Here is a 13985-nt window from a genome sequence, read left to right as displayed (position 1 = left end):
TGCTAGAGAAATTACCAGATTTCCTCCCACGGATCATTGGCCAGTTCATCTTGAGCAGTCTCACCATCATATTCATCATTATCGTTAGATGCGTGGTCGGAGTCAGGACCAATGTGTGCCACTGGTGGCGAGGGTAACGCAATGCACTCCTCGGGAGTGCTTGAATCGGAGGATATTTCAATAATGGAAGGAGATGGAGGCAATGCGGGCTTGTTCTCATGTTGCACACAAGTAGTAAAATGCCAAAACGTCAATTTTTTCCCTGAGAGTTTGTCTGGGTTTGAGAGATGTGGGTGTGCTGTGAAGTCGAAGCATGTTTGACTGGACTTGGAGTTGCTGGGACTAGGACCACGGGTTTATTCTCTGAAGTGGTGATTGAGCGCGGGACTTGGACTTGACAGTCACCCACGGACTGTTTGGTATTCTGGAAGTCCTTTGAGAGTGCTCATATATTGCGAGTAGCTTCCAAATGGGCCTTCCTGCGCTTGGCTGGCATCTGAGTCGGAGAAGGAGGAGAAGTTGATCGGTCACGCTTCCAGGTATGGGGATCATCCAATTGCGTGAGAGGTTTGAGAGGTGAAGCACTAAATAAACGACTCTTGGGTGGCTCAACAAAGGAGACTCCTTTAACCCCATCGGCCTATGGGATCATCAGCTTTAGAAAGTGAAAGCGTGAGTGAGATGGACTTGGACATACCAATGCTTTCGCCCAAAGGGCAAGGGCCTCATTTGTGACATGCAAATGGTGGAAATTAGCATCAGGATGGCGGTAACAGCATCGCCCACAACCATGACAGAAGAGTCTCTTGTGAAGTTCATCATAAATTACTCGATGCATGGATGAAGTGTTGTCAACAGATGGGGTTTTGGCTCTACGGCGCTTCTTGATTGCCATAGGTCGAAGCTCTTTTTTGATGGCATCCTAGATAGACCCCAACACTTAAGACTCATGTGGGTAGCACAGTGGACCACAAACCTTATTAACAATTCGTAGTTTCTTTGATTTGTATGCACGAGATTGAATATCACGCTGCACATGAATAGCGCGAGTGAAATCATCCACATTGCGGATCTGAGTGAAGATGGATTCCTTCTCATCGGATAAACGATATCCGATCTGGTGCGTGGAGAGGTCCACCTTCATCCTAATGAGAATTCCATTGAGAACCTCTTCTGGTGATTGGGACTTCGAGTCTGGAAAGTAGACGGTTTCGTTCTGTTTCTTCGGATCCATCGTGTTCAACATGAATTGATACTCAAATTCTGATCAGAAGTATCTCGGTGAGGTCCAAAGAAGTAATAAAACATTGGGACATACCTTTCGTACCTTTCTCATTGGATTTCTCTTTGTCTTTTCCTTTGACCTGCCTGTTCCCCGACTTAGCCCCTAAGACTGATGCCTGAGCTGGCCCTGCTGCGGCAACCTGAGTTTGGGGTGTACTAGGCAGAGTGTATACGGGCGCAGGATTGAGCATGGCAATGGGTCCCCATTGACCCAGGTAGAGGGGAACATTGACCTGGGTGGACGGAGTGGGTGCAGACACAGGAGGTGGATTGGTAGTGGGCAGGTGAGGTTCCAAGGAATATGGGAAGTGGCCATTGCGCTTCGCAGTAAGATATGTCTGAACATGGGTGCGAACAGGATCGTCAAGTGGTTTCTCTTCCCCTTGTGACAAATACCAGCGTCATTGGTAAAGACCAGATCAGGAAATCAGACTTGCAATTCTTGGGGATCTTCACTGACATCTCGCTGGCATTGTCGCCACCATCTGTGAGAACATTTGAAACTGTGTCTGAATCATCTGGAAGGTAGTTGAGATGTCCATTTTCGATAAAATGATAGACCACTTCACGACGGCTCTTTGGCAATGGCTTTTCCTCAGCCAGACCTAGAAGATAGGCCATGTTCCAAGTGCGTCGCTGGTTGTTAGATACTGATCTGGGGTCGGGCACCGAAGGTCGCCGATGCGGACCGCTAAGGGCCGCGATGGCCACGATGCCTCAGACAAGGCCCGAGGGTAGGGCATTTGGCCTCAGCAACTCTAAAGGGAGTGCTGTGCCCCCTAGTTGTCTCTTGGCCCTCATTTCAGACTCACTGGGGTTGCCTTGTTGGGGTCAGGGCTTGGGGTCGTGGTCAAGTCGATATTAGAGCTAAGGTACAATAAAGTATCATACAGGATATATATAGGAAGAAGAAATGAATGGAAGCGGACCCGGGCCGGAGGCCGAAGGGTCCGGAAGCAAACAAGAAGAAGGAGCGGAGTTGGCCGCATAGCGGCCGGCAATGACCGAGGGTCAAAACAAACAATAATAGATAAATAAAGGAAAGAGCATAGGGCCGCGATGGTATCGTAGCGGCACTGGACTCGGAGTTGGGCCGGAGTCGGGCACGGGGATGATAGCGGCCCTGTAGGGGCCAAGTGGGCGGGGTAGGGGAGTCACGCTGGGCACGGTGCCAGAGGCGGACTCAGGGTGGGGAGGTTGGTGCAGCAGCGGGGGAGTCGGCCAAGTGTAGGGGAGCCTAGGGGCAAGCGGGGAAGTGAGCAGGGAGTCCTCAGGGAGGATAGGGCTGAGGTTGGGGCTCGCGCTCACGCTCGCATAGCGGGAACGGGCTCAGGCGGCATCGGGGCGGGCGGCTAACGGGCCGGAATGCACGGCCGTGACACTGGTCTTTGTTCTTTATGAAATATTCTCTATCAAGTTGTTTGCTGTCGGACATCGTGGCTGAGAGTGGCAGCAAGAGGTAACCTCTAGCCCTACAGTCATTCCGCACATCCTATATACCGCGATGGGCACCATTGAACCCCACAACACTCAACGTCATTGTCATAAACTGATCTGAGGGTTGCTGCCCTTGCCGTGATTGCCGAGGGTGAAGACCCCAGTGCTTGAGCTGTTGATCCAAATAAGGAAATCCCTGTTGTGAGCCATGATCTTGCCAACTTTTTAGGTAGAGGATTCACCTGCCCCACTTACCCGTTCGAATCGAAACCGGCAGATTTTTTTGCACTTCGCTGTAAACCCCAACACGCCTCTTCTATGTTCGATTGCGCGTTTTGATGCGTCATCCCTCCCTGATGCCCTTGGTGTCACTGATGAACCGTCTTGTTTGACTATTTGTCCAAATTGCCCAGGATATTTTTAACTTAGCAACAGCTTGTAAGTCGCAACCCTTTCCTACGCTTCGCTATTCCAAAACTTGTCTATCTTTGCCCCTCTCTCCTCAATATTAGAGCCGGTGCATTCAGCTATGGGTCCCAGATGCTTTCGCTTATAATTTTCGCAGTTTCTTCACCACTAATGATTTCGTCGTACTCTCCTTCAGCGTCGACGTAATGTCACCTCGCTCGATGTCACTGGATCAGACGCTTCTGTCAACGTAGGTAAACCTCTCTATCAGATATTCTATTCTGCCCTTTGCTGCAAGGTTGGCTGAATCCTCATATCTCAGGTGGACCCAAGCATCCAGCCAGCCTAGCCAATAAGCCTCAGAGTGGTGCTGCCGACAGCTTCCATGTATGTTGGTTCTGCACTCCCACCCTGTGTGTCTGATCCCGTATCTTAGGCCAACCTTGATGCCGCGGTTGGAGCCTCCACCACCACTGTAGGTCTTACACTTTCAGTGCTCCTCGACCGTTAATAACCTACCGTCATAAACCAGGTACTCTCTGCTGGACGTATTGCGGCTGCTGATGACGTCAAATCTACTCTACTCTGCAATCGTCTTTCTTCCCCTGATCCCCCTTTGTAGGTTGCGGTTGAAGGGGTCTTGCGCCCCGAAACGGTATGGATTCCAGGCTCTTTTCCTCGTGGTGGCGGTAATAGGCATTAGTACTATTCGTGTTACCACTGGTCGGGATGGTGCCACGGTAAGACCTTTCGGCGACTTTCAATTTGACGTGAAGACCGCAGACCCCTGCAACTGGCGCTACCGCTAGGCTCAATGGTACAGCATCGAGGGATTGCTGTGGACCGACTCCAGGTGCCAGAGTTTGAATCAGTATTCACTTCCGTTGACCGCTTTGGGCCAGGTCAGTGCTTGTCTTGGTACTAACTGCACTAAACAAACCCTATTCCGAGCACGTTCTACAATACACAAGCGCTGTAATGGTAATTAATAATTTTAGTTTGGTAATTGGGTTGGGTTGGGGAATAACAGGGAGGGGACGATGAGACTGCACGCAATGAATATTTATTACATAATAACGTCACATGTAGGCAATGGTCGTTGGCTGGTTTCTAAATCAATTCCCATCATTTTTTTGTTTGGCCATGATCACGTGTATATTTCCTTTTGCACTCATCTCAGAGGGGTTTTGTAGGTTTTCTCGCAAGAAATATGGTCCGACGGACTCAATGGACGGTCCACAGCATACCAAGAAAAAAGAGATTTCAACAGGAGAAGCGCCGCAAATGTATGATGTCACAGTACCATTGCGAACATCGGGATCACTGAATTGGGCTTCGTAATTGGTCGCTGCACCTCAGCACACTCCATCTATCAACAACCTTTGGCAACTTTGGTTCCATGACCATTCGGGTATTGAGTAAATTCTCACTCAGCGGGATTTGTGTGTCCAGAATCAGAGAGACCGATAGCCATACAGAAGGCAATGAGAATGGGGTGAAAGGAAACAACTGATTGATAAAGGTTCGGTAGTTGAAGATGACTGTTCCGAAATTGGAATTATGCGCGAATCTTCTTGAGCTTCTCTCGGAGCTTGAATGAATAGCAGACTCGTACCCAGTTGGAGGAGCTCTGTGGATGCGCAAAATAATAGCTTTTTTACACAATGTTCTCACATTCTGTATTCAATGCAAAAGATCACATGGTACGGAGTTAAACACATAGCCGATCACCTACTCCGGAAATTTGGATGTGACACTTCACTCCTCCGACTGGGGCAAAATGTAGTATGGCTGTGCTCTGGCACTGTCCGGCATCTGTCTTCCCACGGCAGACAAGTTCGCTTCAAGGCTCTAATCATCACACCCCTCCCCAAGCCATCACAGAAAAAATCCAAAACAGATGTAGTACAGTTCTCCAATAAACCGTTGCAATGTTTTGCACTTTTGACTTCATGACCTTATAGCATGATGAAGATGTATTCTAAAATTTCAAAAAAATATTCGAAACATGTAATAGTATCCCATTTAGATATGTACCAATTATGTAAGCAATATGTCCCTTTTTGGTAATGTTATGTAATTTACAAACCACCCAGGTCATTGCAACGGTTTATTGGAGTACATTTTTGGGAAGGGAAAATGGCATTAATTAATACTTTGTATAGCCACCTTTTGCTCTAACCACTGCCTCAATCCTCCTAGGCATACTCTCAATCAGATTCTGGCAAATACTTGGATCTATCCTATCCCACTCCTCCTGGAAGCGATCCCACAGCTCCTGAACACTACTTGGAGGTTCTTCATATTCCCCAAGCTTCCTCTTCACATGATTCCAGAGATGCTCGATTGGATTGAGGTCTGGAGACTGTGAGGGCCACTTCATGACCTCAATACAGTGGTTATTGAACCAGTTTTGGGCCTTTTTGCTGGTGTGTTTGGGGTCATTGTCCTGTTGGAAGAGGACATGGGCTGGGTTTTTGTGATAATATGATATGGTTTCCTGTAGTTCCTCATCCAGAATTTGGCAGTACAGGTCCCCATCCATCTTCCCATCAATCTTGCATGCCATTCCAACCCCATCCCAGGTCATACAACCCCATACCATGATGGAACCTCCACCAAACTTTTTTGTGCCTTGCACCAACCTGTCAGTGAGAGGCTCCCCCACCCGCTTCCACACCCATTTCCTCCCATCTGAGCCCAGACGATTCACCTTAGTCTCATCAGACCATACAACTCTTTTCCAGTCCTCTAAAGTCCACTCCTTGTGGCTGAGGGCAAAATCCATCCTGTCCCTCTTGTGACGCCTGGTGAGCATAGGCCTTTTTTTCTTCACCACTGCTTTCCAACCAGCTTTTTTGAGCCCTTTACGTACAGTCTCAATGGAGAGGGATGTGTCATTGATGTTTCGGAGTATTCGGGTGACTTGGGATGAGTTGTCAGCCTTCCCAGAGTTGATGAGATGACAAGCATTGTCAGAGACCAGATTCGAGACGAAAGAATGTCTCCGTAACGGAGGGCTTCGGCCTCAGCGACTTCTGCCAAGAGCGCTGTGCCTAGTGACACGTCCGTGCCCTAACTTACTGACTGGCAATTAGAACCTAGGGGGGTAACTCTAGTTGATTTTTCTACTGGGGCGTAACCTATGTACAAGTGGGATATATATATGGTTACAGCGGAGACGGTTCCGCAATTGGTGGAGCCGAACGGAGCGGAGCTAACGGGGTTTAAACATTAGCCGACTGAATATTACTGATGAGTCGGTTCACGGGGTTAGCGGAAAGGCAGGCGATAACCCAGAAACGGAAAGGAGGGATAGGCCCGAAGGTGGGCTCTGCAGGGCAGGTGAGTGTATTGCCCAGCGGAGGCGGGGGTGCGCTAGCGGACGTCGGAGCTGTCCGGAAGTCTTCGGGGCTCCGTACTTAGGGAGGCGTAGGTAATAAATTGAAATGAGGGGGTGGTGACCATCGAGGGGCGCCGAGAGGATTGCAGAATACGGGGGCTCCGAGGTTAGTGAGGGAGGAGCGGAGTTGGAACGGAGGGATCGGAGGGACCAGAAGTCGATGGCCGGGGATGGATATGACAAGCATGGTGAATATCAGTGTCAGAAAGCTTGGATGGACGACCACCACTGGGCTTGGGAACATCAGAACGGTGTTTAGACCATAGGCGAGTGACAGTGGAGTAATGGTGGCCAGTAAGAACTGAGATTTGGCAAGCACTATGGCCAGAATCAATGAGGGAAAGGATTTGTTCAACTTTTGAAGTGGCTAAAGGGTGCATTTCGGATTTGGGGCTTTATCATGTGAAGTCCTTCAGTATTTATGCTTTATTAATGTCATTTTGTTTACTAGTGTGTACAGTAAACAATATCACATGACATGTCACATGATATTCCTATTTTCTGTTCAGCCTGGGGGTACTCCAATAAACCGTTGCAATGACCTGGGTAGTTTATAAATTACATAACATTACCAAAAATGGAAATATTGCTTACATAATTGGCAGATCTTTAGACGAGATACTTTTCCATGTTCTGAATATTTTTTTGAAATTTTCAAATACATTTTCATTGTGCTATAAGGTCATGAGTTGAAAAGTGAAAAACATTGCAACGGTTTATTGGAGAACTGTAGTTACCCCCACCCAAAATTAACCCAGCCCAGCCCAGCCCAACCCGATTCATCTGCTTCTTGCCCATATGTGCTAAAATTATGTTGGAATCTTGTATTACATGCTCAAAATAATATTTTTTTTCACCTCATTGGCCAATTTCTTGGGGTGAAGATACTGTAGTGATCAACACCAGAGGATTGGACTATGATTAGGTAGTTCTAAGGTAGACAACTTACACAAGTAATCACTATGTTGGAAATTGCCGGATGTGGCAGTGCAGGTCATGAGCAGCAAACATTTCTCATGGTTGGTGCATCATGTACAAACTTGTAGGTATTATGTTATAAAAATGGGACCTAATTGGCTCATTTCTATAGTGTTCAGGTGCAGGAGGACATTGAGAAGGTGTTACAGTTAATGTAACAGATGTTATAACAGTGGTGTTTACAGTAACATTGACATCAGGTGTTTTGGGTGACTATTTACATGTCACATGATATTGTACTGCATAGAGCCCATAAGAGGCTAAAAATGGGAAAATCCCATTTCCATAACATATTAATTCTTAAATAATCATCTTTGGTTTAATTATTTCACCTTCTTCTTGGAATAGTCACCCAAATTATTTGCACAACAGCGCTTTTTGTGTGGAGGCATGCTGGGCACACTTTGGGGGGAAAAGGGCAGTGAGGTGCTGGTTTCCTTTTGTGGTATTGGCAAATCCTGCAATTCATTTCTATTTCTTCACAGCGGTGTTCTCATATTTTCAAAACCACAAAACTAAGGCCAAGGGCAGGAGGAGGGTCAATTTAAGCATCATGAGATATTTTCCATTTCATTTAATAATAACTATAGATATTAAGATTTGGTCCCCTAGAACTAATTAAAAGCATTGTATTTCGCAACTTTCAGGCTCTACATTCACATCCAGAACATTGTGGAAGGAATGAGCCATGATGTGGATTTTGCAATGAATTGCTTCTGGATAGTGATAACTTGTGTAAGTTGTCTACCTTACCATGTTTTTCCCTTGACTGGGCTCAATAATGACAAAGTGCTGAGTGCACAATACAAGATTCCAACATAATTTTAGCACATATGGGCAAGAAGCAGATGAATCAGGTTGGATTGGGCTGGTGAAGGGTGTCTTACTTGTTTTGGGATGGTACGTTGTAGGAGTGCATAATGGGTGTGCTCAAATTCATGGAACCTTATGCAGCAAATACATCAAAATTGGGCTCCTGCCCTTGTACATTATTAGGAAAAAGAAAGAATGATAGAGGGGAGTAATAAGAAAGAAGAAAGAGGGTTTTCGTACGAACCGAAAGAGCCTTTCCGCGAAGGAATTGGTTGAGATTTGGTGGAGAAATTCAACCTGAGATGTCCTCATGAACAAAGTCCGTGCACTTGACCGCGACCATGAGAACAAGGTCAAAAGCTGATGGAAGAGGACGATCTTGGGGTCATTAAATCGAGAAAAAAGCCCAAATACCCAGCGTTGAATTTCACCCTAATCGGTTCAGTGGTTGTGGAGATATTCTGATTATCAGGCATGACAGGAGTCATGGGACAATATGGACTATGTGGATGCTCATGTGCGAGCTAGTCTCAGTGAAATTCCAGAAGAATATGGGCCAGTTAAATGATACAAATGCTAAAGAAGACATTGGAGGAGTCTTGGAATTATGGCATATTATTTGGCCCAAGTTTCCCTGTGCACAGATAATCAAGATATATATTCCATTTCTGAGAATTCCCGTTCTCAGTCAAATCCCCACTAAATTTCACAAAATCAGTATCATTAGAAAGCTATGGATGAGGAGAGTCGAGTAAGGGATGGAGGTTTGACGCAGTGTTTGGAGTGGTATGAGGAAGTTTGTGTTTTTCTTTTCAATTTTCATTGTTGTTTGGAATTTTATTCTAAGCCAATGGCACCCGAACCTTACCGCCATTGATTGGTGGAGGCTTAGCTCAGCCAAACCCATATATTTCGGACTCTTTTCACAGATTGTATGTTTGCTGAATGGGTATATGTACATAGCGATTGAAATGGACTAGAGATTTCCCCCCCTCCCGCTACTTTTGAAGTCCATGTACTTGAGTGCTGTGAGTGGCCACACGATTGGTAAAGGCCTATTGTGACCTTTAGGGAAATCCACCATGGAAAGAAGATAAACAGGAGTTACCAGAGTTATATTATTCCCGAAATCCCCCCCCTCCCTCCGTTGATATACGGACCTGTTCTAACCGCAACACCCCTTTCAGCCCCCTTTCTCTTTCTTCCCTAGCCTTTGGGGAGTGAGTTGGAGTGCTACCTTCTGTTTCCTGGAGAGTGTAGCAGATTCCTGCTTGCAACGTTCTGTTCCCCCATTCGCCTCAGGCCTCAGTTGGTCTGTCTAAGTATATGTCAGGGCACACCCGCCTGACCCAGGTCCACCCAGACCCACCCGGCCACACCTCACCTGCTGCCCCGCTGCCCATCCCTCTCCTTCCTCCCTCCTCCCTCCTTCCTTCTTTCTTTTCTCTCTTTCTTCTCTCTTCTTTACTTCATTCTTCCTATCATTCTCTTCCTGTTTATTCCTTCTATCTACATGGACCACTTTCCTTTGTATCAGTGTACTATTGACCCGTCTGGCCCAGACACCCCAGATGGCTTCCCACTGTGCCCAGCACATGCAGCTGTCTCCAAGGATGACATGGCACCTGTCATGTGACTCAAGCCGCATGTACATAAATGTACCTGAAGTGGGAACTGAAGAAGTAACCTTCTTCTCACCTTTTCCACTTCAGGTAAGTAGCATAGTTTTCCCTTTTAATAATAATAACACCTTTTCCACTTCAGTCTGAGTGGCCAGGGACTGCTGTCCCTTTCTGGACCCGCCAGTACGCATGCCCGGTTTACACCCCACAAGGGCCCTCTGCCGGGCGCTACATCCGGACCCCCTCTACCCCAGATGCATCCCTGACAGTATACGCTTTTAGGTGCTGTATATTGATGGGGTAGAAGTAAAGGCTGGTCCACCTTTTACAGCTACCCCGAGGGTTTATATACATTCTAATACATTCTCGACACAAATAAATAGAGAAGCTTCCGCGATGCTAAATTAGCGTTGCGACATAATTATCAGACAACACAACATCAATTGATGTTGTGGGTGGATGTCACGGCCGTGCATTCCGGCCCGTTAGCTGCCCGTCCCGATGCCGCCCAAGCCCGTTACCGCTATGCGAGCGTGAGCGCGAGCCCCGACCTCAGCCCTATCCTCCCTGAGGACCCCCTGCTCACTTCCCCGCTTGCCCCTAGGCTCCCCTGCACCTGGCCGACTCCCCCACAGCCACACCGACCTCCCTGCCCCGAGTCCGCCTCTGGTACCGACCTAGCGTGACTCCGCGACATTGCCTACTCCGCTATGATACCATCGCCGCTATCGCGGCCCTACACCCCTTCGTTTATTTATCTGTTATTGTTTGTTTTGACCCTCGGTCATTGCCAGCCGCGGTGCGGCCAACCCCGCTCTTTGTTCCTATTTGCTTCCGGACCCTTCGGCCTTCGGCCCGGGTCCGCTTCTATTCATTTCACCTTCATATATATATCCTGTATACTACATTATAGTACCTTAGCTCTAATATCGACTTGACCACGACCCCAAGCCCTGACCCCAACAAGGCAGCCCCAGTAAGTTCGAAATGAGGGCCAAGAGACAACTAGGGGGCACAGCACTCCCTTTAGAGTTGCTGAGGCCAAATGCCCTACCCTCGGGCCTTGTCTGAGGCATCGCGGCCATCGCGGCCCTTAGCGGTCCGCATCGGCGACCTTCGGTGCCCGACCCAGGATCAGTATCTAACAGTGGAATATAGACATGGGCTGGGGCCTCACATCCTCCTCCCTTGCGATATTAAATTGCAGACAGGGCACAAGCATATAAGATAGATGACTTTCATACCTCGGTACTATGCTGGGATTTGCCGAGTGTGGCAGTGCGAGGTCACAAGCGGTCAATATTTCTGGTCAGTGATACTTACTTATGATGAACAGAAATTTGAAGAGATTTGAGTGTGCTAGCAAAGCAGGCAACTCATTCTCAAGCTATTATGCCAAAGGGAACTGAGGGAAAAAGGGAATTGAAGGAACGGAATCTCCTGTATAGCTGGGAGCGGATAAGTCTGAAAAAAAATAGAGTAGCAAGGGCAAGTTACTCATCCAGCCGTGGGAGCGTGGCTGTGGCAAAACTCACCCGGCCATGCTGGTACACTGTTTTCCAACAAAATTTGCTATCAATTTAGGCCATTTGTACTTTTATATTAATATTTACATGCTTTTCTATGTTTTAATAGTCGAAAATGAATGGACACCCCCTTGGCTAGGTAGCACTATACCTTCTTGGAGTAGTCTCCGAGGTTATTAGGCAGCGCTTTCTGTGTACTGGCACTTGGGAGGGAAAGGGTATTGTCAGAGTACAGCCCGGTTAAGTCCGGACTGCTTACACACAACTGATGACACACCTGCCCCATACCCGCACAGCCTGATCATCATCCCCGGACTGGCACAGACATTTGTTATATTTCCTTCTGCAGAGCGGCCCCGCTTCGCTGGGTATACTGACTTTATCATTCCCTGGGTAGCGAGTGAGGAAGATAACTTTCTTCTCACTTCCCCTCGCTGCTCAGGTATGTTGTACATAGTATATACAATGATATGATCTCACTTCCCCTCGCTGCTCAGCTGGAATCCCTATTGCAATCCGCTTTGCTGGGTTCCCCATTGAGACTGATCCTGTCCCCCTCGGCCTCAGCTCCAGCAAAGGCTCGGGATCCCTCGACTTAGAGTCTGAGCAGCTCGGTACCCTGACAGGTATAATATGAATGGTTTCCTTTTCTGTACTCGGCAAGAGCCGGAATTCAATTTTACTCTATCCATGCAAGTCAAACTTGAAACCGATTTTTTTTTTTAAATTGGATTGTGGTCAGTGTTAAAAGAGACATTGATTCCAACATCATAAAGTATTTTGGGATTTATTTGGCAATAACAAAGAATTTTAAAATTCTGAAACCAGGGAGCTACAAAACTACACTAGTTGTACAGCTTCCTGGTGCCACATTAGCCTCAGAAGTGTTGTGGCAGAAATGAGCCACAACGCAAATTTTGCGACAATTTGCATCCGGATAGTACCGAGGTATGAAAGTTGTCTATCTTACAAGGGGAAAACAAGCATATTAAAGAAATTTAAATTTGATGTTCTACATACAAAGAATGTATGCAAATGGGGGCACACTCATTGCAGGAGGCTATAATAGTAGTTTGTAGGCGAAGCCCACTTAGAGTTTCTCCTGGAACATATGCACCCAGATCTCGACAACAGTGTTGTCAACAATGAAGTGACTTTCTTGTCGCTGCGATTGTAGGAAATTATAAAGGGAAAAACGGCTTCAATGTCATTGAGAACAAGTCATTAAATACCATTGTCGATAGTGACGATGTCGAAAGTTGTGTTTGTCGATGGGTCGACGAAGAATAAAGTGAATAATCAACAACGACATTGTCGTTGATGAAGGAGGAATGGTACAAAGTAGATAATCAACAACAGCATTGTCGTTGATGAAGGTAAGAAGTTAGTAATCAATGATGGCCTTGTTGTTGATGAAGGTAGGGATATGAGGGGATCAGTTCCTCATTTGTTTGCATGGCACAGACCCGGATGGGCCAGAGCTGGATGGGCGATTCAACATGGTCCTACGAGTTGTTGTGGACCTTGCTGCATGGACAACGACATTGTTATGGAAATGGGATTTTCCCATTTCTAGCCTCTTATGGGCCCTGTGTACTATAATATCACGTGACATGTAAATAGTAACAACCTAACCAACTATTATCACCCCAAACACCCAATGTCCATGTTATTGTAAACACCACTGTTACAACATCTGTTACATTAATTGTAACATCTTCTCAATGTCACGGCCCTCTCCTGCACCCGAACGCTATAGAAATGGGTCAATTAGGCCCCATTTTTATAACAGACATCATCGCTGAGATAGTTGTCATCATAGTGACGAGTCTCGATGTCGGTGTCGTTCATGGACCAATCCTCGTCTTGATGACGGTGCGAGTAATGGACATGGTGCGTGGGATGGCTGCACCCATGGGAAGTGGAGGGAGCATGCCCACGCACTGGTGGTGCATGGGCGGATTCGTACACCAACAAGTGTGCATACATCAGAGGGGGGTACTGCAGCAGAGGGTTCGAATACACCACAGGGTGAGGGCTCGCATACATCACAGGTGGGTTTGAGTACGACGTTGGGGGAGGGTTTGAGTACATAAGTGCTCGTTCTTGACACTGAATTTTACGATGCTCATGAGTGTTGTTGTTGTGGGGACAAGTCCGTGCACAGTAAAACATCAGATTCTGCAGAATTTGGTCACCAACATGCACTACATATCTGCTGATGCTCCCGATACTCATTATATCACTATCCAACACTCCATATTTTTCCATATTTTCCCCATCATTCCCGACAGCCCCAAGCCAAATTCCCACGCCCAACCATGCCGCCAATTTCACCCCCTCTCCAGATCTCCATAACCACACATACAACCCAGCCATTTTTCTACCTGTTGGTGATGCTATACCTTCCTCCTTTACCCCTGGAGCACTTCCCAGAATGGCAACCCCATATTCGGATGGCTCAGCACGGTGTATAGTCTCATGTGGTCTTGACAGCACCTGTCAATGGCCACA

At 47.1% G+C, this 13985-nt stretch overlaps 2 protein-coding genes across 2 annotated transcripts; one reads left to right on the top strand and one right to left on the bottom strand.

Moving 5' to 3' along the window:
* Positions 1–445: 445 nt before the first annotated feature.
* Positions 446–1905, bottom strand: EI90DRAFT_3136138 (uncharacterized protein; the record flags this gene model as incomplete). Its single annotated transcript, XM_039064770.1, has 5 exons — positions 446–640; positions 698–922; positions 977–1263; positions 1319–1622; positions 1681–1905. The coding sequence occupies 5 exons, from the start codon at positions 1903–1905 to the stop codon at positions 446–448; spliced, it is 1236 nt and encodes a 411-aa protein (XP_038908527.1).
* Positions 1906–3292: 1387 nt separating this feature from the next.
* EI90DRAFT_3159510 (uncharacterized protein) lies at positions 3293–3899 on the top strand (the record flags this gene model as incomplete). The annotated part of the gene is made up of 5 exons (XM_039066232.1): positions 3293–3379; positions 3452–3516; positions 3566–3604; positions 3662–3801; positions 3844–3899. Coding segments are annotated over exons 2-5 (237 nt in total), but the record flags the coding sequence as incomplete, so codon positions are not given.
* Between the last annotated feature and the right edge of the window lie 10086 nt (positions 3900–13985).

Source organism: Cantharellus anzutake, assembly GCF_015039405.1.
Source record: "Cantharellus anzutake strain C23 chromosome Unknown EI90scaffold_153, whole genome shotgun sequence".
NCBI lineage: Eukaryota > Fungi > Basidiomycota > Agaricomycetes > Cantharellales > Hydnaceae > Cantharellus > Cantharellus anzutake.
Note: the sequence above shows the minus strand (reverse complement) of the source record. Positions and strands in the feature narration are given on the sequence as shown.